General features: G+C 40.2%; 1 protein-coding gene across 1 annotated transcript; it reads right to left on the bottom strand.

The window, feature by feature from the left end:
* Positions 1–21,318: 21,318 nt before the first annotated feature.
* Positions 21,319–25,946, bottom strand: LOC306977865 (uncharacterized protein; the record flags this gene model as incomplete). The annotated part of the gene is made up of 3 exons (XM_079576304.1): positions 25,757–25,946; positions 24,445–24,494; positions 21,319–22,455 (listed from the first exon to the last, which is right to left on the bottom strand). The coding sequence occupies exons 2-3, from the start codon at positions 24,445–24,447 to the stop codon at positions 21,319–21,321; spliced, it is 1,140 nt and encodes a 379-aa protein (XP_079432430.1). The 5' UTR covers positions 24,448–24,494; positions 25,757–25,946.
* Positions 25,947–27,113: the final 1,167 nt, after the last annotated feature.

Genomic DNA, 27,113 nt, shown 5'->3' on the forward strand with positions numbered 1-27,113 from the left:
CTGTCCCGTCACTGAGAGAGAAGTTGGGGGAATCGCTCGTGAAGTTAGCGTGAATCTGACTTTCAATTTACCCAAAGATTCACCACCATTTCTCCAACTGCACCTTCAGCTAAGTAGCTAGGCTAGCTGCTAGCCTTGCTGCTTCTAGCCTAGCCAAACGCTGCAGCGCAACGCGCAAACTTTTGGGAACTATTTGTCGCGGAAGTCATTAAATAAACCTTTCGACCTTCATAAAAGCGTACGAAGTTTATGTTGTGTGTGTTCAGTTGGCAAATGGCCGTATAATAAGCGGGAGAATGTATAGAACGCTGGTCATTATCGGGAAAATAAGCACCTTCAGGGCGAAACAAGACCCCTCCGCTTCGCGTCGGGGTCCGGTTCGCCCTGAAGGTGCTTATTTTCCCGATAATGACCAGCGTTCTATACATTATCCCTTACTTAACTCGGCCCCCAATCAAAACCGCCCTTTGACTCGGGCTCCGGGGGCTCTGTGGCCACTTGGTAACTTGGTATATGTGCTTTTCCACCTACATTAGGCACTCAAAGCGCTTTACAGCAAGGATCCTGTCGCGACTCAAAGTCCTATTGTCGCTGGAGAGGGAAAACCTTGGGTTCGGTCTAGTTGTATGACGCGCTGCTCGGGTAGCACAGAAGCACAGACTTACACCTAATGCGTTTGGGTTGCATTTAATTAAAAGAGTGACTCTGATTTACATACAAAGCAGATGTAACAGTGCGCACGTATTGCATGTAATCCAGGTGAAATAATGTGTTAAACAAACGAACGAACGGTCAACAAAAACTACGGCGACCCCGGCCCCCCTCTCTCTACTACTGGTTTCATTCACAAAAAGAGGTGAGCGCCTTAAGAAAACTCCGCCCGTGAACACGTGACCTCGAACCCCACACGTCACAACCCAGTCATAGTGACAGCGCCCTTACTTTAATTATGGCTCCTACAGATCCACTCACCCATTCATGCTCTCATTCATACACCATTACTAATGGCACATTATTACATGTATATGTCATTCCAGACTAGTTTTGACTGTAGTAATATCATTATTATCATTATTAGCCCAGAATTAAAACATTTGATTTTTCCACATTAATGACATCAGTTTGATCTTTTGTTTTGCTGCTGAATTTAGGAAACAGGGAAAACCCTGACGGTACAAATGTTATGTTTTACTTTGCTATAGTATCTGCAACATTATTAACCCGATGATTTCTCTCCTTTCTTTACTGATTACAGCAATGGCCGTCACCACAATAAACATTTTATTTTGTTCCAAAATATTGTCTCTGTCCCTTGTTGAACAAATGAAGGCTCTGTCCTAAAAAATACAATGAAAGGAGTGAAACAAACTGTTTTAATTTCATAAAATAACTCAAATAATAGTACATGTAAACTAAGTTACCTGTCAACACTAAATTACACAAAATAATCCCAAAACATGAACTAAATCCCGTCGTATATGCGTCTTTACCAGCAGAGGGCGCACTGTCACGGTGGATTCGCTTCACGGTGTTTCTGTCTCGGCTCCGGGTCTGAAGCTTCCCCGACTCAACCAGACTCACTAAAGCAGCAGCAGGACGGGGAGAAACAGCGCCACGGAGCAGTGGTGGAGAGATGAGGTAACTGCATCACCAAAATCCTGAGGAAACCTGTGTCCAGTGTTCACTGCAGGCTCCTGAATAACGGGCTGGTTCATGGGGGCCCCGGACTGTTGGGGGGCCCAGGCAGCTGCTTAGCTCCGCCTCTGGGCCTCTTGTTTGTGAAAACAGAGGAAACAGAGCAGAGTTCACAAACAAAGCAACATTTTTTTTAATCTTTATTTTCAAAATACTAATACTAATAATTTACAAACCCCTGGGATTGTTGGTAAAACATCACAAACATATTTGAAAAACTTACACAAAATAACATCAATATATGAAAGTAAATATAACAAGAGGTTTGTTTTTAAAGTAGACTTTATACATTGTTTAAACTCGTCTGTCTTCAGAATGACATTTAGAGGCATATTTATGGCAAGTTTTCAATGTGCTTCACAGTTATATATAATTACAAAGCAGATCAAATCAATCCATAAAACATCAATATACAATGTCATTCATTAACCCCTTAACTCCCACCTGAACCTGGAAAAAAACGGTGAAAAAGCAACAAAACTGAGATGAAAACAATGATGGAAATGTGACAAAAAAGTGACGAAAAATTTGACCAAAAAAATGACAAAAAAATGACAACAAAAAGACAAAAAATTGACGAAAAAAAGACAAAAAAGTTACAAAAATGAGTTGAATACCCAACAAAAAAATGATGGAAAAAAAATGTGATGACGTGAGGAAGAAGATCCCCTCGGTTCAGGCGGGAGTTCAGAGGTTAATCACAGTAAAGACAAAGAGTGCAGATGAAACACTGGTATTTGGTCTGAGTCGAGGCCTGTCTCACGTCCTCATGTAATAATTCACTCTAACTCTTGACGTCATCATTAACAGCAGAGACATAGCGGCTCATTAACATCGAGGACATGAAGTGATTGTTATAATAGAGGCTCATATGTAAAGCAAGTACTGCAGCTTATTTACAAAGTGAATATACAATAGAGTGGCTTTTTTCCATTTCCTGAATTGTGAAGCCTCGTCTGTGTCCTTTGTGCCGTCAGGATCATCATTGGAAAGACGGTCCCGGATTCATCTCGCTCTTAAATATCCAGGAGAAACGACTGGAAATCACCTCAGTGGCGACAGTGGTAAAGATGGTACAGTCTCATGATTGAAGAGTGAATGTGTAAAACGCTTTGGGCCTTTGCCAGCTGAGACCGTTTACCATTTAACCTCTTAACTCCAGTTCAGCTTTACCAAAATCCTGTAGGCCAGTGTAACGCCTCATTTGAAAGCTAAGATCTACAAAACTCATCTAGATGGATCTTTTTCCTCACGTTATCGGATTTTTTTCCCATCATTTTTTTTTCCAACTCATTTTTGTCATTTTTTTTTCACTTTTTGTCACATTTTTTTCCATTTTTTTTTTCACTTTTTGTCACATTTTTGTCATTTTTGTGTGTCATTTTTCCATCCATTCTTTGTAATTTTTTGTCAAATTTTTATCAAATTTTTGTCATTTTTTGTCATTTTTTTGGGGTTATTTTTCCGTCTATTTTTTGTCATTTTTTGTAAATGTTTTGTCAGTTTTTCGTCATTTTTTGTCTTTTATTTATTATTGTGTGTGATTTTTTTGTGATTTTTTGTGATTTTTTTGGTCACATTTTTGTCATTTTTTTTGTCTTTTTTTGCCATTTTTTGTCACATTTTTGGGTCATTTTTCCGTCAATTTTTTGTCATTTTTTGTAAAGTTTTGTCATTTTTTTGACATGTTTTCGTCATTTTTTGGCTTTTTTTTAGTCTTTTTTGTGATTTTTTGTGATTTATTGTCTTTTTTTGTCATTTTTGTCATTTTTTGTAAATGTTTTGTCATTTTTTCGTCACATTTTTTTTTGTAATTTTTTGTGTGACTTTTTGTCTTTTTTGGTCTTTTTTTATTATAATTTTTTTGTCATTTTTTAGTCTTTTTATTTTTTTTTCATTTTTCTGTCAATTTTTTGTCCTTTTTTTGTCATTGTTTTGTCTTTTTTTTGTCTTTTCGTAATTTTTATCACATTTTTGTCATTTTTCCTTCAATTTTTTAAACATTTTTTGTGACATTTTTTTGGGTCAAAATTGTGTCATTTCCATCCTTGTTTTCGTCTCAGTTTTGTTGCTATTTTCACACCTTTTTTCCAGAAGCTTTTGGACTGGGGTAAAGCTGATCTGACACAATGAACAGAGAGTTTGAAGGTGAGTTTTTAGCTGTTCTGGACGGGCTCCTCTGCACTGACCACATCCTCGGAGCTTCTCCCACACGGCTCCTGCTTATGCCGTTTCAAATATTCCGACCGACTGTAGCCTTTCCCGCACTCCTCACACACGTGCTTCTTCTCTCCCGTGTGAACCACCTGGTGACTTTTCAAAACCCGAGCCCGAGAGAAGGATTTCCCGCAGACGTCGCAGCTGAAGGGCTTCTCTCCAGAGTGGATGAGCTGGTGCCGCTTCAGGCTCTTCTTATCAAACAACTCTTTCCCGCACTGGTCGCGGGGGAAGACCGTCCCCGTGTGACGGTTCTGATGGATTCTCAGAGACCACATAACTTTTTTGGGCATTCAACTCATTTTTGTAACTTTTTTGTCATTTTTTGTCACATTTTTATCAATTTTTTTTGTCCTTTTTTTTGATTATTTTTCCGTCAATTTTTTGTCACTTTATTGTCATTTTTTCGTAATTTATTCGTAATTTTTTTGTCTTTTTTTGTCCTATTTTGGGGATTTTTGTGTGATTTTTTTGGTGATTTTTTTTATTTTTGACACATTTTTGTCATTTTTTTTGTTTTGTTGTTGTCATTTTTCTGTCAATTTTTTGTCATTTTTTTGGTCATTTTTGTCATTTTTTGTAAATATTTGTCACTATTTTGTCATTTTTTTTGTAATTTTTTTGTCGTTTTTTGGTCATTTTTTGGTCGTTTTTTTGTCGTTTTGTCATTTTTTTGTGGTTTTTCCGTCAATTTTTCCGTTCTTTTTTTGTCATTTTTTTGTCATTTTTTCTTCAATTTTTTGGTTATTTTTGTCAATTTTTTAATCACATTTTTGTCATTTTTTGTCTTTTTTTTTGTTATTTTTCCGTCAATTTTTTGTCTTTTTTGGGGGTTTTTTTGTGATTTTTTATGTGTATTTTTTTATTTTTTTGACACATTTTAGTCTTTTTTTGTGGTCATTTTTTCGTCCTTTTTGTCAAATTCTTATCACATTTTTGTCATTTTTTCTTCATTTTTTTAAACATTTCTTGTGACATTTTTTGGGTCAAAATTGTGTAATTTTTCTCATTTTTTTGTCACATTTCCATCATTGTTTTCGTCTCAGTTTTGTTGCTATTTTCACACCTTTTTTCCAGAAGCTTTTGGACTGGGGTAAAGCTGATCTGACACAATGAACAGAGTTTGAAGGTGAGTTTTCAGCTCTTCTGGACGGGCAAAGGCTCCTCTGCACTGACCACATCCTCGGAGCTTCTCCCACACGGCTCCTGCTTATGACGTTTCAAATATTCCGACCGACTGTAGCCTTTCCCGCACTCCTCACACACGTGCTTCTTCTCTCCCGTGTGAACCACCTGGTGACTTTTCAAAACCCGAGCCCGAGAGAAGGATTTCCCGCAGACGTCGCAGCTGAAGGGCTTCTCTCCAGAGTGGATGAGCTGGTGCCGCTTCAGGCTCTTCTTATCAAACAACTCTTTCCCGCACTGGTCGCAGGGGAAGACCGTCCCCGTGTGACGGTTCTGATGGATTCTCAGAGAGCACATCATTTTTTTGGGTATTCAACTCATTTTTGTAACTTTTTGTCATTTTTTGTCACATTTTTATCAAATTTTTTTGTCCTTTTTTTTGGATTATTTTTCCGTCAATTTTTTGTCACTTTATTGTCATTTTTTCATAATTTATTCGTAATTTTTTTTGTCTTTTTTTGTCCTATTTTGGGTTTTTTTGTGTGATTTTTTGTGTGATTTTTTTTATTTTTGACACATTTTTGTCATTTTTTTGTTTTGTTGTTGTCATTTTTCTGTCCATTTTTTGTCATTTTTTGGGTCATTTTTGTCATTTTTTGTAAATATTTGTCACTATTTTGTCATTTTTTTGTCATTTTTTTGTCGTTTTTTGGTCATTTTTTGGTCATTTTTTGGTCGTTTTTTTGTCATTTTTTTGTCGTTTTTTTGTCGTTTTTTTGTCATTTTTTTGTCGTTTTTTTGTCGTTTTTCCGTCAATTTTTTCGTTCTTTTTGTCGTTTTTTTGTCATTTTTTTGTCGTTTTTTTTGTCAAATTTTTATCAAATTTTTGTCATTTTTTGTCTTTTTTTTAGGTTATTTTTCCGTCAATTTTTTGTCACTTTTTTGTCATTTTTCGTATTTTTTTGTCTTTTTTTGGGGTTTTTTGGTGATTTTTTGTGTGATTTTTTTTTCTTTTTTTGACACATTTTTGTCTTTTTTTTTTTTGTCCATTTTTTGTCATTTTTTCGTCCTTTTTGTCAAATTCTTATCACATTTTTGTCATTTTTTCTTCATTTTTTTAAACATTTCTTGTGACATTTTTTTGGTCAAAATTGTGTAATTTTTCTCATTTTTTTGTCACATTTCCATCATTGTTTTCGTCTCAGTTTTGTTGCTATTTTCACACCTTTTTTCCAGAAGCTTTTGGACTGGGGTAAAGCTGATCTGACACAATGAACAGTGAGTTTTCAGCTCTTCTGGACGGGCAAAGGCTCTTCTGCACTGACCACATCCTCGGAGCTTCTTCCACACGGCTCCTGCTTATGCCGTTTCAAATATTCCGACCGACTGTAGCCTTTCCCGCACTCCTCACACACGTGCTTCTTCTCTCCCGTGTGAACCACCTGGTGACTTTTCAAAACCCGAGCCCGAGAGAAGGATTTCCCGCAGACGTCGCAGCTGAAGGGCTTCTCTCCAGAGTGGATGAGCTGGTGCCGCTTCAGGCTCTTCTTATCAAACATCTCTTTCCCGCACTGGTCGCAGGGGAAGACCGTCCCCGTGTGACGGTTCTGATGGATTCTCAGAGACACCCGGCTCGTAAAACACCTGTCACACTGCTCACACTGGTGCTTTTTGTTTTCATGGGAGACTCGCCTGTGCTTTTTGAGAGACTCATTCCACTTGAATGTCTTCCCGCACTGCTCACAGGAGAACACCGTCCCCGCATGACGGTCCTGATGAGCTTTCAGACAGGATTTGGTGGTGAAGGACTTGTCACACTGCTCACACTGGAACCGTCTGTTCTCATGGCAGACCTGTACGTGATACGTGACGTACCGCTTCCACTTGAAACTTCTCCCGCACTGGCCACAGATGTGACGTTTCTCTGTGGAGTGGCAGGTTTCGTGCAATTCTAAAGCGCTGAGTGAGGAACAGACTCTCCCACATGTCTCGCAGCAGTAAACGTCCTGCCCGGTGTGTCTGCGCTTATGATGCGATAAGCCGTGTTTACTGGAGAAGCGTTTCCCGCACTCATCGCACGAGAGGCTCTTTGGACGGATACTGTGACTGACTTTGTGTCGTCTTAACAGATCTTTGAAGAGAAAGGCCTTCCCACATTGGTCACAGCTGTGCTTCTTTTCTCCTTTGTGGATCAGCTGATGAGCTCGCAGCACGGCTAATATTCCAAAGCTTTTCCCACACTCCTCGCAGCTGTAGTCGCGTTTCCCCGTGTGAACGATGTAGTGCTGTTGTAGGGCATTCCTGCGTTTGAAGGACGTCCCGCACTGGTCGCAGGTGAACGGCCTCTCGTCAGTGTGGACTCTCATGTGCTGAGTGACGTAATGCTTTACAGTGAACTTCTTGTCACAGTGGGGGCAGGAGTGCAGTTTTTTACCCGCGTGGGTTCTCTTGTGTTGTGTGAGTGTGGCTTTGCTGATGTATGACTTCCCGCACTGGTCACAGAGATGCCTTTTCTTTCCAGGAGAGGCTTTATGTTTGGGGGCGGCGTCAGCGTCTTCCTGTCAGAACAAACAGAGGGATTCATGTGAGGAAATGTCAGAGTCGTCCAGGCTGGAGCAGGAGCGACTGCAGGAGAGAAGCTCCGCCTCCACACAGATCTTGCTCCACAGGCCGCACAAAACACACAAAACACACACAACACACAAAACACACAAAACACACATCACACACATCACACACATCAGCCCATTTCAGCAGCTCAGTGGAACCACTGTGTTTTTTCATTAACCTCTTCACTCCCGCCTGAACCGAGAGGATCTTTTCCCTCACGTCATCACATTTTTTTTCCATCACATTTTTGTCATTTTTTCATCCATTTTTTTGTCAATTTTTGTAATTTTTTGGGTCATTTTTTCATCAAATTTTTGTCATTTTTTTGTTACATTTTTTTGAATTTTTTTGTAAATTTTTGTAATTTTTTCGTCATGTTTTATCAAATTTTTGTAATTTTTTGTCAAATTTTTATCACATTTTCGTCCATTTTTCATCCAATTTTTGTCATTTTTTAGTTACATTTGTGTCATTTTTTTGGTCATTTTTTGTCAATTTCTTGTTAAATTTTTGCCTCTTTTTCATCCTTTTTTTTGTCAATTTTTGTAGTTTTTTCGTCATTTTTTTTATCAAATTTTTGTCATTTTTTTGTTACATTTTTTGTAATTTTTTAGTAATTTTTTGTCAAATTTTCGTCCATTTTTCATCAAATTTTTGTCATTTTTTAGTCATTTTTTTTTCAATTTTTTTGTAATTTTTTGTCAAATTTTTGTCATTTTTTTGTTACATTTGTGTCATTTTTGTGGTCATTTTTTGTCAATTTCTTGTTACATTTGTGCCTCTTTTTCATCCTTTTTTTGTCCATTTTTGGAGTTTTTTCGTCATTTTTTCATCAAATTATTGTCATTTTTTTTGTAAATTTTTAATCAATTTTTTGTCCATTTTTTATCGCATTTTTGTAATTTTTTGTAATTTTTTCGTCAATTTTTTCGTCAATTTTTATCACATTTTTGTCATTTCTTTGGTCATTTTTTGTCAATTTCTTCTGACATTTTTGCCTCTTTTTCATCAATGTTTTCTCACTTTTTTGTCACATTTCCATCATTGTTTTCGTCTCAGTTTCGTTGCTATTTTCACACCTTTTTTCCAGAAGCTTTTGGATTGGGGTAAAGCCAAACTGGAGAAAATGTGCTCGGTTCAGGTGGGAGTTAAGGGGTTAAAGTCACGTTCTGTTCACGACACACATTTAATTCATTATTATTTTATTATCATGAGAAACATCACCGAGATTCGACCTGATTCACTAATAAAAGAGAGCAGTGGTTTGACTCTCACATCTCCTTTATGGACCTGGAGGTTCTTCACCAGCGGAGCTACAGCAGGGGGAGCTTTTAAGACTGAAATTATGATCAAAACAACCCAATAATACTAATTTGTGTGTTTCCGTGTAGTTTCAGATGGAAAATATTGAAAAAAAGTTCCCTATAGGCTCACGACCCACTTTTGAGTCCCCGACCCACCAGTTGAGAATCACTGTTTTACATAATATATGATCAAGTGGGATGTTCTGCAAAGACATTTAAAAAATACACTATAAGAAGACACTATTTCTCGAGTACTTTAACCCCTTAACTCCCACCTGAACCGAGCACATTTTCTCCAGTTTGGCTTTACCCCAATCTAAAAGCTTCTGGAAAAAAGGTGAGAAAACAGTGACAGAACTGAGACGAAAACAATGATGAAGATGTGAAAAAAAAACTGAGAAAACTTAGACAAAAATTTACCAAAAATTTACCAAAAATTTACCAAAAATTATGAAAAAGTGGCAAAAATGTCACAAAAAATTGATTAAAAAAAAGGACCAAAAAAATTACAAAAAATGACCAAAAAATGATGAAAAAATGATGAACATGTGACAAAAAGTGACAAAAAATTTACTATTTGACCAAAAAATTACAACAAAGTTACTAAAATTAGTTGAATACCCCAAAAAATGATCTTAGCTTTCAAATCAGGTGTTACACTGGCCTGCAGGATTTGGGTAAAGCTGAACTGGAGAAAATGCTCTCGGTTCAGGCGGGAGTGAAGAGGTTAACAGGTATTTGAGCCTGTATCTACATAGTAATATTTCTCAAAATCATCTTGGGGGCCAGAGGTTCCGTGCTGGAGGGCCGGATTTGGCCCACGGGCCTGACGTTGCCTCCCCCTGAGCTACAGTATGTGCCGTCCCATAAGCCACTGCGCCACTGACTTCAGTGGAACAGGGAGAGGGTCTGTTTGGAACATGGTTGTTGCTGTAGCAACACCGGCTCCACCAGTCAGGCTGAGGCAGGAGTCACATGATCTTATCAGGGCTTCACCACTTCCTCCCTGATCCCACATGCTGATTATCCAGGTTCTTAAGAAGTTCATGCAGATTCTATAGAGAAACAATGATTCTGAGGTAAGAAAGCACAGTTTTGACCAAGACTATATTAGTATTAGAGCTTATACTATTGTACATGAAACCATATGGTTTAGATTAGATCACACTGTAGTTTCTGAAGCAAAATGTGACGCACGTTTCCCCTGATAGTCTCAAACCATCCTGCTGATACAGAGGCTGACGGGGGTGGGGACGGTTTAACACAATCATCCCCTACATCAGGGAGAGGCAAGTCTGTGTTTCATCATTGCCTAAACTAGTGTTTTTCAACCACTGTGTGAGCCGTGAGATATTGTCTGGTGTGCCGTGGGAAATTATCCAGTCTCTGCTAGTTTTTTTTTTTTAAACAAATGCATCATTATCCACAAATAATGTAATGTTTTCGAGTGTCTGTGCTGTCTAGTGATCGGCAGAGTAATCATATAATACTCTTCCATATCAGGGAGTTAATTTCTTTGAGACAGGAGATTTAGTGATGCATTGAGGCTTTGTGGCGAGTGAGACTATACGTGTTCCGAGTCAAGACACTTTGATGAGAACATTTTCTGCTGGTGGAGCCTCGTGATCATTTCAATTTAAAAAAATGTGCCTTGGCTCAACAAAGGCTGAAAAAAAAAAGCCTAAACACCCAAGGGCCGAACCTCAACACTGTACCTAAAGTAAGAACTATTTACTGCAAATGCCAATGTTTTCATCAGCGGTTCTGAAGTGTCAGGGCTTTGGGACTCACCATTACCCTCGGATGACGAGCCGAGGACCCAAATAAAACTGTACTTCAGTCATACATCGTATAAAATATTGTATTTTCCACACAAGTTTTTGAACAAGCTGTAGATTTCCCTTTGAGACTGAACTATGATCAAAACAACCCAAAAACATTCATTTTAACGGACACAGTTAATGTTTCCGTGCAGTTTCAGAAGGAAAATATTGAATAAAAGTTCCCTGTAGACTCGCGACCCACTTTAGGGTCTCGACCCACCAGTCGACAATCACTGATTATCATTATATATATGACCAGGCGGGACGTTCTGACAGGACAGTCCTTAAACAGGTGTTTTATCTCTTGTTTGCACAATAACGTTTCACATAATCATCTTGGGGGCCAGAGGTTCTGTGCTGGAGGGCCGGATTTGGCCCACGAGCCTGACGTTGCCTACCCCTGCCCTATATGCAGTTAATAACACTTCACTCCCCCTCACTCCCCTCCCCACTCCCCCCCACTCCCCTCCCCTTCACTTCCTCTGTCGTTTCCGCCGCTCAGTTTTCTCTTAAAGCTTCAGAGTCACTTTATTTGATCAGTTTATTTGATCAGTTTAATTTGATCAGTTTAATGTTCTGCTCAGGAGGAGGGGCCGATGAAAGAGGCTCATGAAACTCTAACAGCCCTAAACTCTATATAAGAAACATTTTCATTTCACAAAAGCACAATGTAAAAAAAGGAACAAAGCAAAGAACAAAGAAACAAAGAAGCAGCAGAAACGGCAGAGCTGCAGAAGGAGCTGAGGTAAAAACCACAAACCGAATCTACACGACTGGAAATCCCCCGATCGCACATTGTTTTCTATTATCTCTATTATCTAAACGACTGCAGAGCTGCGTTATCTCTTTAACCCCTTAACTCCCGCCTGAACCGAGCACATTTTCTCCAGCTTTACCCCAATCCAAAAGCTTCTGGAAAAAAGGTGGGAAAATAGCAACAAAACTGAGACGAAAACAATGATGGAAATGTGAGAAAAAAGTGAGAAAACATTGACAAAAAAGTGACGAAAAATGGACGAAAAAATGACAAAAATGTGATAAAAAATTTGATAAAATGTGACAAAAATGTGATAAAAATTGACAAAATTAAGGACAATTTGATCAAAATTTGACAAAAAACAAACAAAAATTTGACCAAAAAATGACAAAAAATTGATTAAAAAAAAGACAAAAATGTGACAAAGATGTGATTAAAAAAATTAAGAAAAAAATGACAAAAAAAATGACAAAAATGTGAAAAAATGTGATAAAAAATTGACGAAATTAAAGACAATTTGATCAAAATTTGACAAAAAAAAATACAAAAATGTGACAAAAAATGACAAAAATGTGATACAAATTTGATAAAAATTTGATTAAAAAATAAAGAAAAAATGACCAAAAATGACCAAAAAAAAGACAAAAATGTGATAAAAATTGACAAAATTAAGGACAACAATTTGATCAACATTTGACAAAAATATGACAAAAATATGACAAAAAATGACAAAAAATGACAAAAATGTGAAAAAATGTGACAACAATTTGATTAAAAAAAAATTGATTAAAAAAATGACAAAAAATTGACTAAAAAAAAAGACAAAAAAGTTACAAAAATGAGTTGAATATCCAACAAAAAAAGGATGGAAAAAAAATGTGATGCCGTGAGGAAAAAGCTTCTCTCGGTTCAGGCGGGAGTGAAGAGGTTAATGAGCACTTTGAGGTTTCGCTGAAATGTAAAGTGCAATATAAATAACATTTATTATTATTATTATTAATGAACACATTATAATTCATTGTGTCGAATGCTTTGCTCAGGTCGAGTCTAGAGTGTAAAACCTTGTCTCAGTTTGCAGAGAATTGTGGTAAAAGGAAACTGAAGAGATGTTTATCTCCTGCCCTGAACTTTAGGTTCTTTCACATTAACAGGAAACGGCTCCAACGCAGACGTGTGAACGGTTTAGAGACACTTACAATCACACTTTATAAAGTCTTCATCTGCGTCATAATAATCTGTTTTATTATTAAACTCTTGAACAAAGTCTCCTTTTATCTCATGACCTCATCAGGTTTGAGAAACAACTGCTTTGTTTCTTTTATCCCACAATTATAGTTCAGATTCAGGCCAAGATCTACAGATAATTCATTAAATGTGTTGACAATTCATTCACAGCCTTTAGTATTAGACTTACTTTTACATTTTCTTACATTCATCCCCAGCTTTTTAGTCATTTTTGTGTGAAATGTTTTGTTTTCTTGCATGTATTTCACAAACCCTGAGCTGGGTTTTCTTTACACTCTGTTTTTCCCACATCCTTTTGAAATCCCGGCCCACACTGCTCATAGGGCTTGTTCGTGTCTCTGCACGTGGGAAGAAGGAAGCAGCTAATGTGGAATATCTGATAACCATCAAACAGTTCGGTTTTTCCTGATCTCGACAGACACGACCTGCACGCGCTTCTGTCTCTTCACTTCATTTAAACTAACGTCAAATATCTGAGGACGAATCTGACTGTGAAACCGAGAATAATACGGATAAATGACCGAAAAAGAATCTCACCATTTTGCAGAAGCGTCCGTCCTGTTCGGTCCCAGCGAGAGGAAGAAGCTCCGTCTGCAGATGACGTCACAGACTGGGCGTGTTTTTTCTTTTTTTTTTTTTTCATTTAACAGAGATGTGATTACAAAATAAAAGCACTGCAGAGGCACGTGTGTACATGTAGACACATATTCACATGTTTAACCCCTTAACTCCCACCTGAACCGAGCACGTTTTCTCCAGTTTGGCTTTACCCCAATCCAAAAGCTTCTGGAAAAAAGCTGTGAAAATACAAGAAAACTGAGACGAAAACAATGATGGAAATGTGACAAAAAAGTGATTAAAAAAATGATCAAAAAAATGACAAAAAATGAGAAAAAAATGTGATAAAAATTGACGAAAAATTTACGAAAAAGTGGCAAAAATTCACAAGAAATTTACCAAGAATTGACCAAAAAATGACAAAAATGTGACAATAATGTGATAAAAAATTTGACAAAAATATTACAAAATTTGTATCAAAAATTGACGATAAAATGACAAAAATTTGAAAAAAAACCCAAAACACAAATTTGACTAAAAAATTACAAAAAATTGACCGAGGGGGAAAATAGAATCTTTAGAGAAACACAATTTTTCACTCTTTTTAGCCATTTTCTGGTGGAATATGAACTTATTTATCACATACATCAGGGGTGGCCAACCCGCGGCTCTCGAGCCGCATGCGGCTCTTGGCCAATCAGAGTGCGGCTCTTTGCATGATTGGAGATGTTTAATACAATGCGGCTCTTTGCAAAATAATTGTTAAATATTTCCCATAAACTGTAACTGTCTTTAACCAAAGATCCAACCATAGTCCTACAGACCCTGTTTCCATCTCTACATGAATGAGAGTCTGTATCTCTCTCCTTTTCGAGGCGGTGTGTAAAAGGAGCCCGTGCAGCCTCACTCACAGCGGGATGTAGGTTGAACAACAGGCAGGCAGATCGTGGCTCTGGGATCAGCTTCTGTGCTTTTCAGATTTCTGATCAGCTACTCTTTATTTGATGTAATTTGGCCACATATTCACAGAAAAAGATCAAAATTAGGAAATGGAAAAAAGCGGAGCTCTTATTAAGCGTATGATGCGAAGCGCGACATCGTAACGCGGAAATACGCAAAGTCATGACTTTTCTTTCACATGTTACTGAAACTGTAATAAATGCAACTTAAAACAGACTCTCATATCCTCCAGAGGCTCCTGGTTAAAGTTCATGAACTTTGTGCAGCCTAGAGTGCGTTCTCTGCACAGTCCAGTCAGGACGAAGCTGCAGGCACTGAGCGCACAGGCCAGGGGCGAATCAGAGAAGGGGGCTCAGTGGGCAGGGCCCCACATACAAACACACCCCAGCATTAAAAATAAATAAATAATAATAATAATCTAATTCTGTCTCAGTCAGAGCTGAAAGCACAAAATGTCATTTAATATACATGTATTTCAATCTTGTTGAGGAGTAAAACCATTCAATCTAACACAATTATTTAAAAAAAAAAAGAAAGAAAAAGGCATAAAGTTATAGTTTATTGTGATTAAATATAACGGTCACATTCTATTTAATCACAATAAAGTACCGCCCCGGGATCTCGCTAATGGTCGGTGCCTTTGTGGCTCTTCACAGGATCAAGGTTGAAAATTTCGGCTCTTGGTCTCTGACTGGTTGGCCACCCCTGACATACATAAAGTCAGGTGTAAATCAGGCCCATATGGATATTTTCTCACAGCAGATTGTTCAGTAGAAGTGAAAAAACGTCAGTTGTAGCTAGCGCTAGCTAACCGTTAGCATTAGCCCGATGCTAACATGTAGCATCAAGTTAGCATTCTCCGTTTTATGGGCTGTTGAACCACTTTGCTCCTCCCCAGGTCTTTGTTTCTTTCTTTAGTAGAAAACTATATATTTTGTGAATAATTAGAGAAAGTTTAGATTTTCCCCCTTAACAGTTTTCAAACATGACCATATATGGGCGATTCCAGAGATGCCGTCTGTGTCTATTCACCTTATTCCGCCCCGCCCACTTTTGCCACTTTTTGCGTTGTCTCGGCGCCTCTTTTTCCTGACACTTCCGGTCGGGCGCGAAGCCCGTTCATTTTAACGGAGAACGAGGGAAAATATTCTCCGCTCAAATCTGATGTTTAGTCGATTGATTTGTGTAAAATGTCCGATGTTCATTTGCACCGACATGTCGACACTGCAGCGTTTCTCTGTGCGGCCTGAAAACGGCTTTGTTTTCGTGTAGTGACTGATTTTATGTGGATTTCTCCAGCCCCATGTTAACACATAGGAGAAAAGGGGCGGGCACAATTCATGGCGGCGCCCACGCGAACGTCCGGAATAAGGTGGATACTGTATTACTGTATCTATATGGGCTCCAATGGATTACCATGGCAACGCCCCTAGAGTTCTATGACAGCTGTTCTAAATGTGATGATGTCATCACCTCCGTATGACCTCATACCTCAGACAGTCATTCCTTCACACCCCCACGAGCCTTTAGACACACTTTGACGTATCTCCACGCATTTTGACGGTTTTCGACGCATTGAACTGCATTTTGTAGCATTTCAGCTCATCTGCCACATTCTCCCACACAGTTTGTCGTGTTTTAACGCATTTTCTCGCTTTTTTCACTGACGCATTTGTGAAAAAAGCCATGAAGCTGTTTGGAAAGAAGCGTTGGTCCGACGCCGCGGTCGTCCAGGAGCTCCGCCTCGCGCTCTGTTCGGCCGAACAGCAGCTGCAAAGCGAGCGTCTGGATAAAGCCGCGTTAGCGAAGGCTCTCCACGAGAAAACTCTGTTCTCACAGAGTCTCCAAGACGCGCTGAACGTCAACACTGAGACTCTGACGGCGATTAGAGCCGACGTCCAGGCTCTAAACGCCCAAAACCAGGGTCTGAACGAGGAGAACGACCGGCTTCGAGCCTCCGTGTCGGACCGGGACGCTCAAATCCTCCTCCTTCAACAGGAAAATGATAACCAGACAGACAGTATGAAGCTGGTTATCAACGCCCTGAAGACAAACTACGGACAGTTAAAAGTAGCAGACGCGAGTCTTCGTCAGAAGATTAAAGACCTGGAGAACCAGGTCGGACACAAATCGCTTTTGCTACAGCGGCAGGACGAGGAGCTGGCGGAGAATCGTCTCAAGCTTGAACAGTTTATGCTGCTTGAGATGAAACACGCCGCCCTGAACCAGGACGTCCACCAGATGGAGGAGGAAATGAAGACACTTCAACAGGAGCAGCTGTCCATGAAGGAGGCCCATAAAACCTCAGCAGAGGAAGCCAAGGAGACCATTTCTGCCTTGAGGAAAGAGGTTGAAGTCCTCAATAAAGATCTGGACTCACAGCAGAGAGCGAACCAGACTCTGCAGCTGACCCTGGACAAAAAAACGGTCTCCTGCAAGAAGATACAAGACCAGGTCCATCAGACAAGTCAAAAACTGATGGAGGAGCAACAAAAGAACCTTGTGCTCCAAGATGAAGTCACTAAACAATACGACAACCTGGAGGAGAGTGTGAGAGACAGACTCCACGCTCTCCAAGAGTCTCATCGTCTGTTCGAGACATTTCAACAAGAGAAATTAGCCATGAAGACGGACTGTGACAAGGCTAACCAAGAAACAGACAGGTTTAGGCAAGAAGCAAGCGTTCTCCGTGGACAAGTGGAGAAACTGCACGAGAATTTGAACTCTTCTGCAGCTGCCAGAGAACGACTACAGTTAGATATTCAGGACAAAGATAAAATAATCAGTCACTTTGAAGAAATAAACAAGTCGCTTGTGTCTGAAAAATGCGTCCTCTCAGAAGAGCTAAAGACGTCGAAAGCACAAACATCTGGGACCATATTACAGCTGGAAACCCAGCTCCAGGAGGCCAAGACGGAGCTGGATAAAGCAAAGAACTTCCAACAGCAGCTGCAGCCGAATATGGAAACCGACCTGATCCTTAAGAAACTCGAAGAGGAGAAATTAGAAATGAAGGCGGACCGTGATAAGGCCGTGGAAGAGGCGGACAAGTTGAGGGAAGAAGCTCGGGTTCTCCAGATAAATAACAAGGTCATTTATGCGAATCTGGAACACGCCGCCAACGTCTATGTGGAAATGAAGGACGACATAGAGGCACTTCGGAAAGACAACATTAGCCTTTTACGCCAAAACATCGCTTATGAGAAGGCAGCGAAGGCAGCAGCCGCACAGCAGGAGACGGACGAGAAACCACCAGATCTGCTGAAAACCGTGGAGCCAGAGAGGAGCTCAGAACCTCAGGACACACGGGCAACCAACAACTACGCCTCACAAGACATCAGGAACCGGAGACAGAACGAGCAGAGGAACGATTCAGACCAGAACACGCCCAACGCTCAAGGCCGGTGGAGGCAAAATGGCTTCAACAGGAGACGCTAGGAGGAGCAGGGTCAGAGGAGAAACGGTCACTGGGCCTGAGGGAACAGATCTCTCTCTCGAGGTCTGAGGAGGACAGATCTCTCTCTCGAGGTCTGAGGGAACAGATCTCTCTCGAGGTCTGAGGGAACAGATCTCACGAGGTCTGAGGGAACAGATCTCTCTCACGAGGTCTGAGGGAACAGATCTCTCTCGAGGTCTGAGGGAACAGATCTCTCACGAGGTCTGAGGGAACAGATCTCTCTCGAGGTCTGAGGGAACAGATCTCACGAGGTCTGAGGGAACAGATCTCTCTCACGAGGTCTGAGGGAACAGATCTCTCTCGAGGTCTGAGGGAACAGATCTCTCACGAGGTCTGAGGGAACAGATCTCTCTCGAGGTCTGAGGGAACAGATCTCACGAGGTCTGAGGGAACAGATCTCTCTCACGAGGTCTGAGGGAACAGATCTCTCTCACGAGGTCTGAGGGAACAGATCTCTCTCTCGAGGTCTGAGAGAACAGATCTCTCTCGAGGTCTGAGGGAACAGATCTCTATCACGAGGTCTGAGGGAACAGATCTCTCACGAGGTCTGAGGGAACAGATCTCTCTCTCGAGGTCTGAGGAGGACAGATCTCTCTCACGAGGTCTGAGTGAACAGATCTCTCACGAGGTCTGAGGAGGATGGATCTATCTCTCTTTTCTATCTACTCTTGGTTTCCCTACTCTTTCTCTCTTCTCTCCCCTCTCTCTCTCTCCCTCTTCCTCCTCTCTCTCTCCTACATCCTCTTCTCTCTGTCCTCTCCTCTCTCCTTCAGTCCTCCCTCTCCTCTCCTGAAAACTATCTCGTATCTACTAATATATCAACAACATGAAACCAAACATCCGTCATTTAGAGGCGGGACATTAATGATCTTGTGATTCACGATTGAAGAAAATGGACGGATGTACAACAGGTTTTCCCATCTGGGGCCAGGACTTCCCTGAAAAAGAGATTCTTCTGGTTAAATAAAGGTCAAATAAAAAAACATCAGTTGTTTATCACTTAAAGCAGTTTTTATTTCATGAAAATGTTGCATAGTTTATGTCACTCTGTGAATGTGTCGAGTAAAGTCCCCGACCTTATTTACTTTAATACAAAGAATACGAACTATATAAGTCTAAGTTTCTGGTCATTTTTTCCTCAGCTTTACTTTTGTTCATTTCCTTAAACCACCATTCTGGAAACTCAAGGTCAGGAATCCATTCTTTTAAAAGAGTTTTCTATAAGACTCATTCTTACCAATATTAATGTTCAATCAAACTTCAATCAAACTTTATTTATAGAGCGATTTTCACACCGAAAGGCATCACAAAGTGCTTTACAGATTACAACATTTAAGACAATACGCCTCGCATAACCCTCCAAAATATATACTTTATATATTAGGATTAAATAAATAGATTAGTCAGTTAAAAGCTAAGCTAAAAAGGTGGGTCTTGAGCTGCTCTTAAAAACATGAACGTTCTCCTCAGCCCTGAGCTCCTCCTCAGGTCTGAGCTCCTCCTCAGGTCTGAGCTCCTCCTCAGCCCTGAGCTCCTCCTCAGGTCTGAGCTCCTCCTCAGGCCTGAGCTCCTCCTCAGGCCTGAGCTCCTCCTCAGGTCTGAGCTCCTCCTCAGCCCTGAGCTCCTCCTCAGGTGGTTCCTAAGGCGAGGGCTGTAATATTGGAAAGACGCCTCACCATGAGTCTTTTTGTTGACTTTAGGAATAACTAGGAGGCCCCTGCCGGAGGAGCGAAGGGGCCGCGAAGGTTCATAAGGTAAAAGCAGTTCTGAAAGATAAGAAGGACCAAGACCATTAAGACATTTAAAAACCACTAAAAGAACTTTAAAATCGATCCTGAAACACACGGGGCCAATGCAGCGATTCTCAAACCGGTGTAATGTGGTCCCGCCTCCTGGTCTTGGTCAGGACTCGAGCTGCTGTAAACCTGAGATCCTCTTTTTAGGAAGAGCAGAAAGCAGGGCATTACAGTAGTGGATACGACTGGTGATAAAAGCATGCATTAGCGTCTCCGTGTTGGCCCGAGAGAGAATGGGGCGACTCTGGCTATGTTCTTTAGATGATAAAAACCTGTCTTTGTGATGTTCTTAATGTGTGGAATAAACGCCAGCTCAGAGTCAAAGATCACACCCAGGTTCTTCACCTGTGAGGAAGGATTAACCGACAGTGACTGTAGTTTGGGTAAAAGTCTCTCTCTCAGGGCCGATGATTAACATTTCAGTTTTGTCCTGGTTAAGCTGGAGAAAGATCGAAACATCATTAAATTCCTGAACTGTTTTTGTGTCCGGATTCGATGTGTTGAGCGGATGAAGAATTCCAAAATCCTAATGCAGTCCTGTAATCCCCAATATTAGTCCGTCGATACAGTCCCGAATAGTTACCATAGAAACCCGCCATGTTAGGGCCGTGGTTCGGGGGTTAACCTCTTAACTCCCACCTGAACGGATCCCATTTTCTCCAGTTTGGCTTTACCCAAATCAAAAAGCTTCTTGGGAAAAAACACCAAAACAGCCACAAAAAATGAGAAGAAAACAAGGATGTAAACGCAACAAATGTGACAAAAATTCAACAAAAATGTGACAAAAATTCAACAAAAAATTGACAAAAATTCAACAAAAAATTGACAAAAATTCAAAAAAAAAGTGACAAAAAAATTCAACAAAAATGTGACAAAAAAATTCAACAAAAATTCAACAAAAATTCAACAAAAATTCTAGCCTGGCTAACACCAGACTAAAATCACAAGTGATATTTAGTCTGGGGACCACCAATTCATTTTCTCGTAGGAGAGGTGTGGTTTACGATCGTCCATACTCGTTAATTGGGCGACACGAAAAAAAAAAAAAAAAAGTCTCATGCGTCTGCACGTAGCCACAGCCAATCGTATCATCGTATGAGATGACGTATGACGCATCCGCTGTAAACTTTTGAGCTAAATTATTAAGAACAAGGTCTAAAGCTTGATAAAAAAATACCATCGTGTCTGCTGCTGTCACGTTGGATCCGTAAATAAACTTTTTTTTTATTATCCGTAAATAAACTACAAGCTCCCGTATATCGAATAGCCGTCCCTCCTCGCTCTGTGATTGGTTCCCAAATCCACCGGAGATTTCGGCCATGGTCCCCAGGCTGTTGTGCAGTTCGAAATAATTCGAGCGCACACAGCAGCCTGGTGTTAGCCAGGTTACAAAAATTCAACAAAATGTGACAAAAATTCAAAAAAAATGTGACAAAAATTCAACAAAAAATTCAACAAAAATTCAACAAAAATGTGACAAAAATTCAACAAAAGAAAAAAAAAAACATAAAAAGGTGACACAACACAGCAACAAGACGAGGAAAAAGATCAGTTTTGTGGGTCTTTCAAATGAGGTGTTACACAGGCCTATAGCCAAAGAGGACAGAAGGCATTTGGTTTAGGCGGGTGGTAAGAGGTTAAGCAAACATTGACCATGTGCATGAAATATCACATAGAAAAAACTTAAAACTTTATTCAAGATAAAAAACATCATTTTACAGGAATTTAACTTTAATTGTTCAAACCAAATCCGTTTAAATAAGGATCCGGTTCAGCAGTTGAGCAGATGAGTAGATGCTGCCTGTGGAGAATGGATCGGGAATTGTTCACTTTTTATCTCCTCAGGACGAGCACTGACCACATGACTTTGTTTATGTCGTTTCAATTTCTCCAACTGCCCGAAGCCTTTCCCGCACTCCTCACACACGTGCTTCTTCTTCTTCCCCGTGTGCACCAGGCGGTGTCTCTTCATAGTCCCTGACTGAGAAAACGACCTCCCACACAGGTCGCAGGCGAAGGGCTTCTCTCCGGTGTGGACGCGCCGGTGACTCGTCAGCTGTTTCTGATCGATAAACACCTTCTCGCACTGGTCACAGGAGAGCGCCGCCCCCGTGTGAAGGCTCTGATGAGCTTTCAGGTAAGTGTGACAGATGAAGGACTTGTCACACTGCTCACACTGGAACCTTCTGTGCTCGTGTGAGACTTGCTCGTGTCTCCTGAGAGCGCCGCTCGTTTTGAATCGTTTCCCGCACTGGCCACAGATGTGTCGTCGATCTGTGGAGTGGGAGATCTCGTGTTTTTCTAGAAGACTCAGCGTGGGCCAGACTTTCCCACACGTCTCACAGCAGTACACGTCCTCCCCGATGTGCATCCGCTTGTGACATTCTAACACGTAATGCTTAGAGAAGGTTTTCCCACACTCCTCACAAGAGAAGCTCCTCTTACTGTTACTGTGTGTGAGCTGGTGTTCTTTTAACTGATCCAGTCTGAGAAAGGCCTTCCCACACTGCTCACAGGGATGCTTCTTCTCCCCCGTGTGAATGAGCTGATGCGTTTGTAAAGTTGATAATCGTCCAAAACTCCTCCCGCACTCGTCGCAGCTGAAGTCCCGTTTTCTTGTGTGAACGACTGAGTGCCGTCTCACTGTCGTCTTGTCTCTGAACGACGCCCCGCACTGGTCACACGTGAACGGCTTCTCTCCAGTGTGGACTCGCATGTGCTCAGTGAGCCTGGAGTTTGTGATAAAGGTCTTGTCACAGAAGGGGCAGCAGAGCAGGTTTATACCCGTGTGGAGTCTCTGATGCTGTGTTAGTGTGTGTTTCTGTTTGAAAGACTTCCCACACTGCTCACAGCGGTGCCGTTTCTCTCCACAAGTGTCTCCGTGTTTAGGGACGGCGTCAGCGTCTTCCTGTCAAAACAGAGTGATTCATGTGAGTAAATGTAAGAAGAAGAAATAAAACATAACAGCAGCAGCAACATGACGATCACACATTTACAGGAGCCTCCACATTGGCAGCATCGATGGAAAGAAGACCAGCAAAAAGCTCATCACAGCAGGTGAGAGAAAGTTCTGTTTGGGTCTAAAGCCGGGTGTTTTACAGGCCCTCGGACTCATTGTGTTTCGTACAAAGGTCTGGACCTTCACAATAAGTAGCGTTCACGATTTAGAATGTGATGATGTCAGATGGAGGGCAGGGCCAATACAACTCTATGGGAGAAATGCAGTTTTTGGAAGAAACCTGTGATATTGTTTTTATGTCTGAAAGTCTTTTCTATTGGACAACATTATGGTCATGTTTTTGCGTATTGTCACCACTTTTTGACATTTTTTAGAGATAATAGTTGTACATTAGTTCATATGTGACAGAGGAGACGATGAACTTTGTGACAGTTTGTGTTTCATGTGGATTCCTCCAGTCATGACTGAGATATGAGCCAAAAAACAAAGACATAAAAATATGCATTTTGTCAGTTACCACCGTTACCATAGTTACCGTCAGTTGACCTCCACCTCAATGTTAAACTATGGCTCTTTAGAAAGTTGTGACGTCACGTGAACGCTACCTATTGAGCTCCGTTATCAGGTGGGAGGTGAACTCCTTTGAAGCGTTCTGATTTTCGTTGTGATTTTCAGTGAGTGAGGCAGATATTATAACTCTTTATTATACGGCTCTTCACAACGTAAGTAGAAGCTCCGTTGATTTGAATGGGATTTCCCAACGTTCTACCGGTCATTATTTTCTGATAAAGCACCTCTGAAAAAAATAATGAGTTGGTGCCTTCATATCACTCCGCGCGTACGTAGTAGCGACACTATCTGTCCCGTCACTGAGAGAGAAGTCGGGGAATCACTCGTGAAGTTAGCGTGAGTCTGACTTTCAACTTACCCAGAGATTCACCACATTCCTCCAACTGCGCCTTCAGCTAAGTAGCTAGGCTAACTGCTAGCCTCGCTGCTTCTAGCCTAGCCAAACTATTTGTCGCAGAAGTCATTAAATAAACCTTTCAGCCTTCATAAAAGTGTACGAAGTTTATGTTGTGTGTGTTTAGTTGGCAAATGGCCGTGTAATAAGCGCGATAATGTATAGAGTTTGTGAATGTGACATCATATCGCTAAGCATTATGGGATTAGCAGCCATTGTAAACTAATGGAGATTTTAAAAGTTAAAATACTGGAGTTATTGTTCACATTAAAACACTTGGAGACCACAGTGAGTTAGATGTTTTTACCATCAGAAACTCAGCAGCTAACGGAGTCGTTCCACTGTTTTTTTTCTCCACTTTTTATGCTGTTTTTAGCTAATGTTAGCTAATGGAAATGTATGCTAACAGCTGCAAAGATGGCGGATCTCCATGGTAACTGTGGACATTCCCGAACTCTATAGAACGCTGGTCATTATCAGGAAAATAAGCACCTTCAGGGCCTTACATCATGACTCTATCATAACTCTTGGGGACACCTTGCACATTCCAAGGCTTCAGTTTTAATTTCTGGATATCTGGAGCCGAGCCAGAACAGATTGAAGAGCTTCCTTTACTTTCGTATCCGCCGCCATTGCCAAACTACAACCAGCAAATGCGGCGCAAATGCTCGACGTCACCTACAAGCCCCGCCTCCCCCGCTCGCTGATTGGCAGGTTGAAATCCAACCGATGTAACGCGGCCACGGAGATCAGACCCAGACGTGCATGTAGGGAAATGATGAGCGGAGTTTATGGACGGCTCAGGCCAGGCTAACCGTGATGTAAACCTGCACTGCTAACACTGACTATACTTCTGTTTACTTTATTATTCACTGTTTACACTTTTTGCCATTTCCATCCTTTGTCCCCCATGCGCACTCTCATTCATCCTGGCCTATTGTACATGTTTTTAGCAGTGATAATAAAGTCCTTACCATTGTGCTGCCTGTGTGTCCCGTGGTCCTCGTCTGCAGTAAAGTGTGTCCTGTGGAACAACAGAAGGAAACAGGAGTGAGGCTCGTGTTGTTTCTGCTGAAGGCGCCTCACGTTCACAACAATGAGCCACACGGTCACTTTTATCTCCACAACTTTCTACACTTCAGTCACAGGTTTGGACCCGAATGTGGAGAGTCTTAAACAAAAGGAGCCACAGAATCAGAACAGACATCGCCACGAGTCAATTCACCCCTTAACTCCCGCCTGAACCGAGAGCATTTTCTCCAGTTTGGCTTTACCCCAATCCAAAAGCTTCGGGGAAAAAGCTGTGAAAATAGCAACAAAACTGAGACGAAAACAATGATGGAAATGTGACAAAAAAGTGACGAAATATTGATGAAAAAATGACAAAAATGTAATAAAAAATTGACAAAAAAATGACAAAAATGTGACAAAAAAATGACAAAAATGTGACAAAAAATCGACCAAAAAATGACAAAAATGTGACAAAAAAATTGACAAAAATGTGACAAAAAATTGACCAAAAATGTGACAAAAAATTGACAGAAAAATGACAAAAATATTACAAAAAAATGACAAAAATGTGACAAAAAATTGACAAAAATGTGACAAAAAATTGACAAAAAATGCTACAAAAAAAATTACAAAAAAATGACAAAAATGTGACAAAATGTGATAAAAATTTGACAAAAAAAATAACAAAAAATTGACAAAAAATGACAAAAAGTTACATAAATGAGTTGAATACCCAACAAAAGAATGATGGAAACAAATCTGATGACGTGAGGAAAAAGATCCTCTCGGTTCAGGCGGGAGTTAAGAGGTTAAAGCAGTACTGAGTAACTCTTCCCCCTAGAGGCCATAAGCGCCACTGCAGGTGTCGTAGCGAGTTGCGATTTTTTTAACTTATTAATTGTCCGTGAGAGTCAATACTTCACTGACAGAAAAGACAAAGGGATATTGTTCATCCAGTTACACAATAGAGATCATTTTTTCACTCAAACTTGGCTGTAAATACTGTTTAAAGCGGTGCTAGCTCAGTTAGCTTTGCCCGTTAGCCTGTTAGCTTCTTCTTCTTAATTCCATGAGTGTGTATTTGTTGCTCTGGTCCGGTGACAGACAAGTTTTAATTATGGTTTTCTATCCAGAGACACCAGGGGGAGATGAAAACCCCCCCAATCATCCCATAACACTTGTTTTACCCCCAGAGGGACGACGAAAAGGATGTACTAAGGTAAACAAGCGACGTAGTTCTGCTTTAAACTCTTTAAAAACGAGCTTTAAACTCACCCGTGACGCACAAGTCTCCTCTGGTTTGAATAAAAACACAATAATCGCCTTTAATCCAGTGTTTGTTGAAAACAGACTCCAGAAAAACGGTCTGTAGCTGCACGAAGCAGCCAATGCTAGCTGCAACTTTAGCTTCCGGTTGATGAAAGTTTGATACTGCGCCATCTGTCGGACTGGAGCGGTATCGCGCGGAAAGAACCATAACCTCTTAACTCCCACCTGAACATGTTTTCTCCAAATTCTCCAAATCTAAAAGCTTCTTCAAAATGGTGACAAAAAACGAGAGAAAATGAGGATGTAAATTGACAAAAAAGACAAAAATCCAGCAAAAAAATGACAAAAAAACAGCAAAAAAATGACAAAAATACATTAAAAAAAAGACAAAAATCCAGCAAAAATTGACAAAAATCCAGCAAAAAAAAAGGCAAAAATCCAGCAAAAAAGGCAAAAATCCAGCAAAAAAAGGCAAAAATCCAGCAAAAAAACCAAAACAAAATCCAGCAAAAAAAAGGCAAAAATCCAGCAAAAAAAGACAAAAATCCAGCAAAAAAAGACAAAAATCCAGCAAAAAAAGACAAAAATCCAGCAAAAAAAGGCAAAAATCCAGCAAAAAAAAGACAAAAATCCAGCAAAAATTGACAAAAATCCAGCAAAAAAAAAGGCAAAAATCCAGCAAAAAAGGCAAAAATCCAGCAAAAAAAGGCAAAAATCCAGCAAAAAAACCAAAACAAAATCCAGCAAAAAAAAGGCAAAAATCCAGCAAAAAAAGACAAAAATCCAGCAAAAAAATGACAAAAATCCAGCAAAAAAAGGCAAAAATCCAGCAAAAAAATGACAAAAATCCAGCAAAAAAGTGACAAAAGTTCAGCAAAAAAAATGGCAAAAATCCAGCAAAAAGTGACAAAAATCCAGCAAAAAAGTGACAAAAATACAGGGAAAAAGTGACAAAAATCCAGCTAAAAAAGTAACAAAAATCCAGCAAAAAAAGGCAAAAATCCAGCAAAAAAGTGACAAAAATCCAGCAAAAAAGTGACAAAAGTTCAGCAAAAAAAATGGCAAAAATCCAGCAAAAAGTGACAAAAATCCAGCAAAAGTGACAAAAATCCAGCAAAAAAAGTAACAAAAATCCAGCAAAAAAATTACCAAAATCCAGCAAAAAAATGACAAAAATCCAGCAAAAAATGACAAAAATCCAGCAAAAAAATGACAAAAATCCAGCAGAAAATGACAAAAATTCAGCAAAAAAGTGACAAAAATCCAGCAAAAAAAGTGACAAAAATCCAGCAAAAAAGTGACAAAAATCCAGCAGAAAAATGACAAAAATCCAGCAGAAAAATTTCAAAAATCCAGAAAAAAG

Source organism: Gobius niger, assembly GCF_951799975.1.
Source record: "Gobius niger genome assembly, chromosome: 18".
Taxonomy (NCBI): domain Eukaryota; kingdom Metazoa; phylum Chordata; class Actinopteri; order Gobiiformes; family Gobiidae; genus Gobius; species Gobius niger.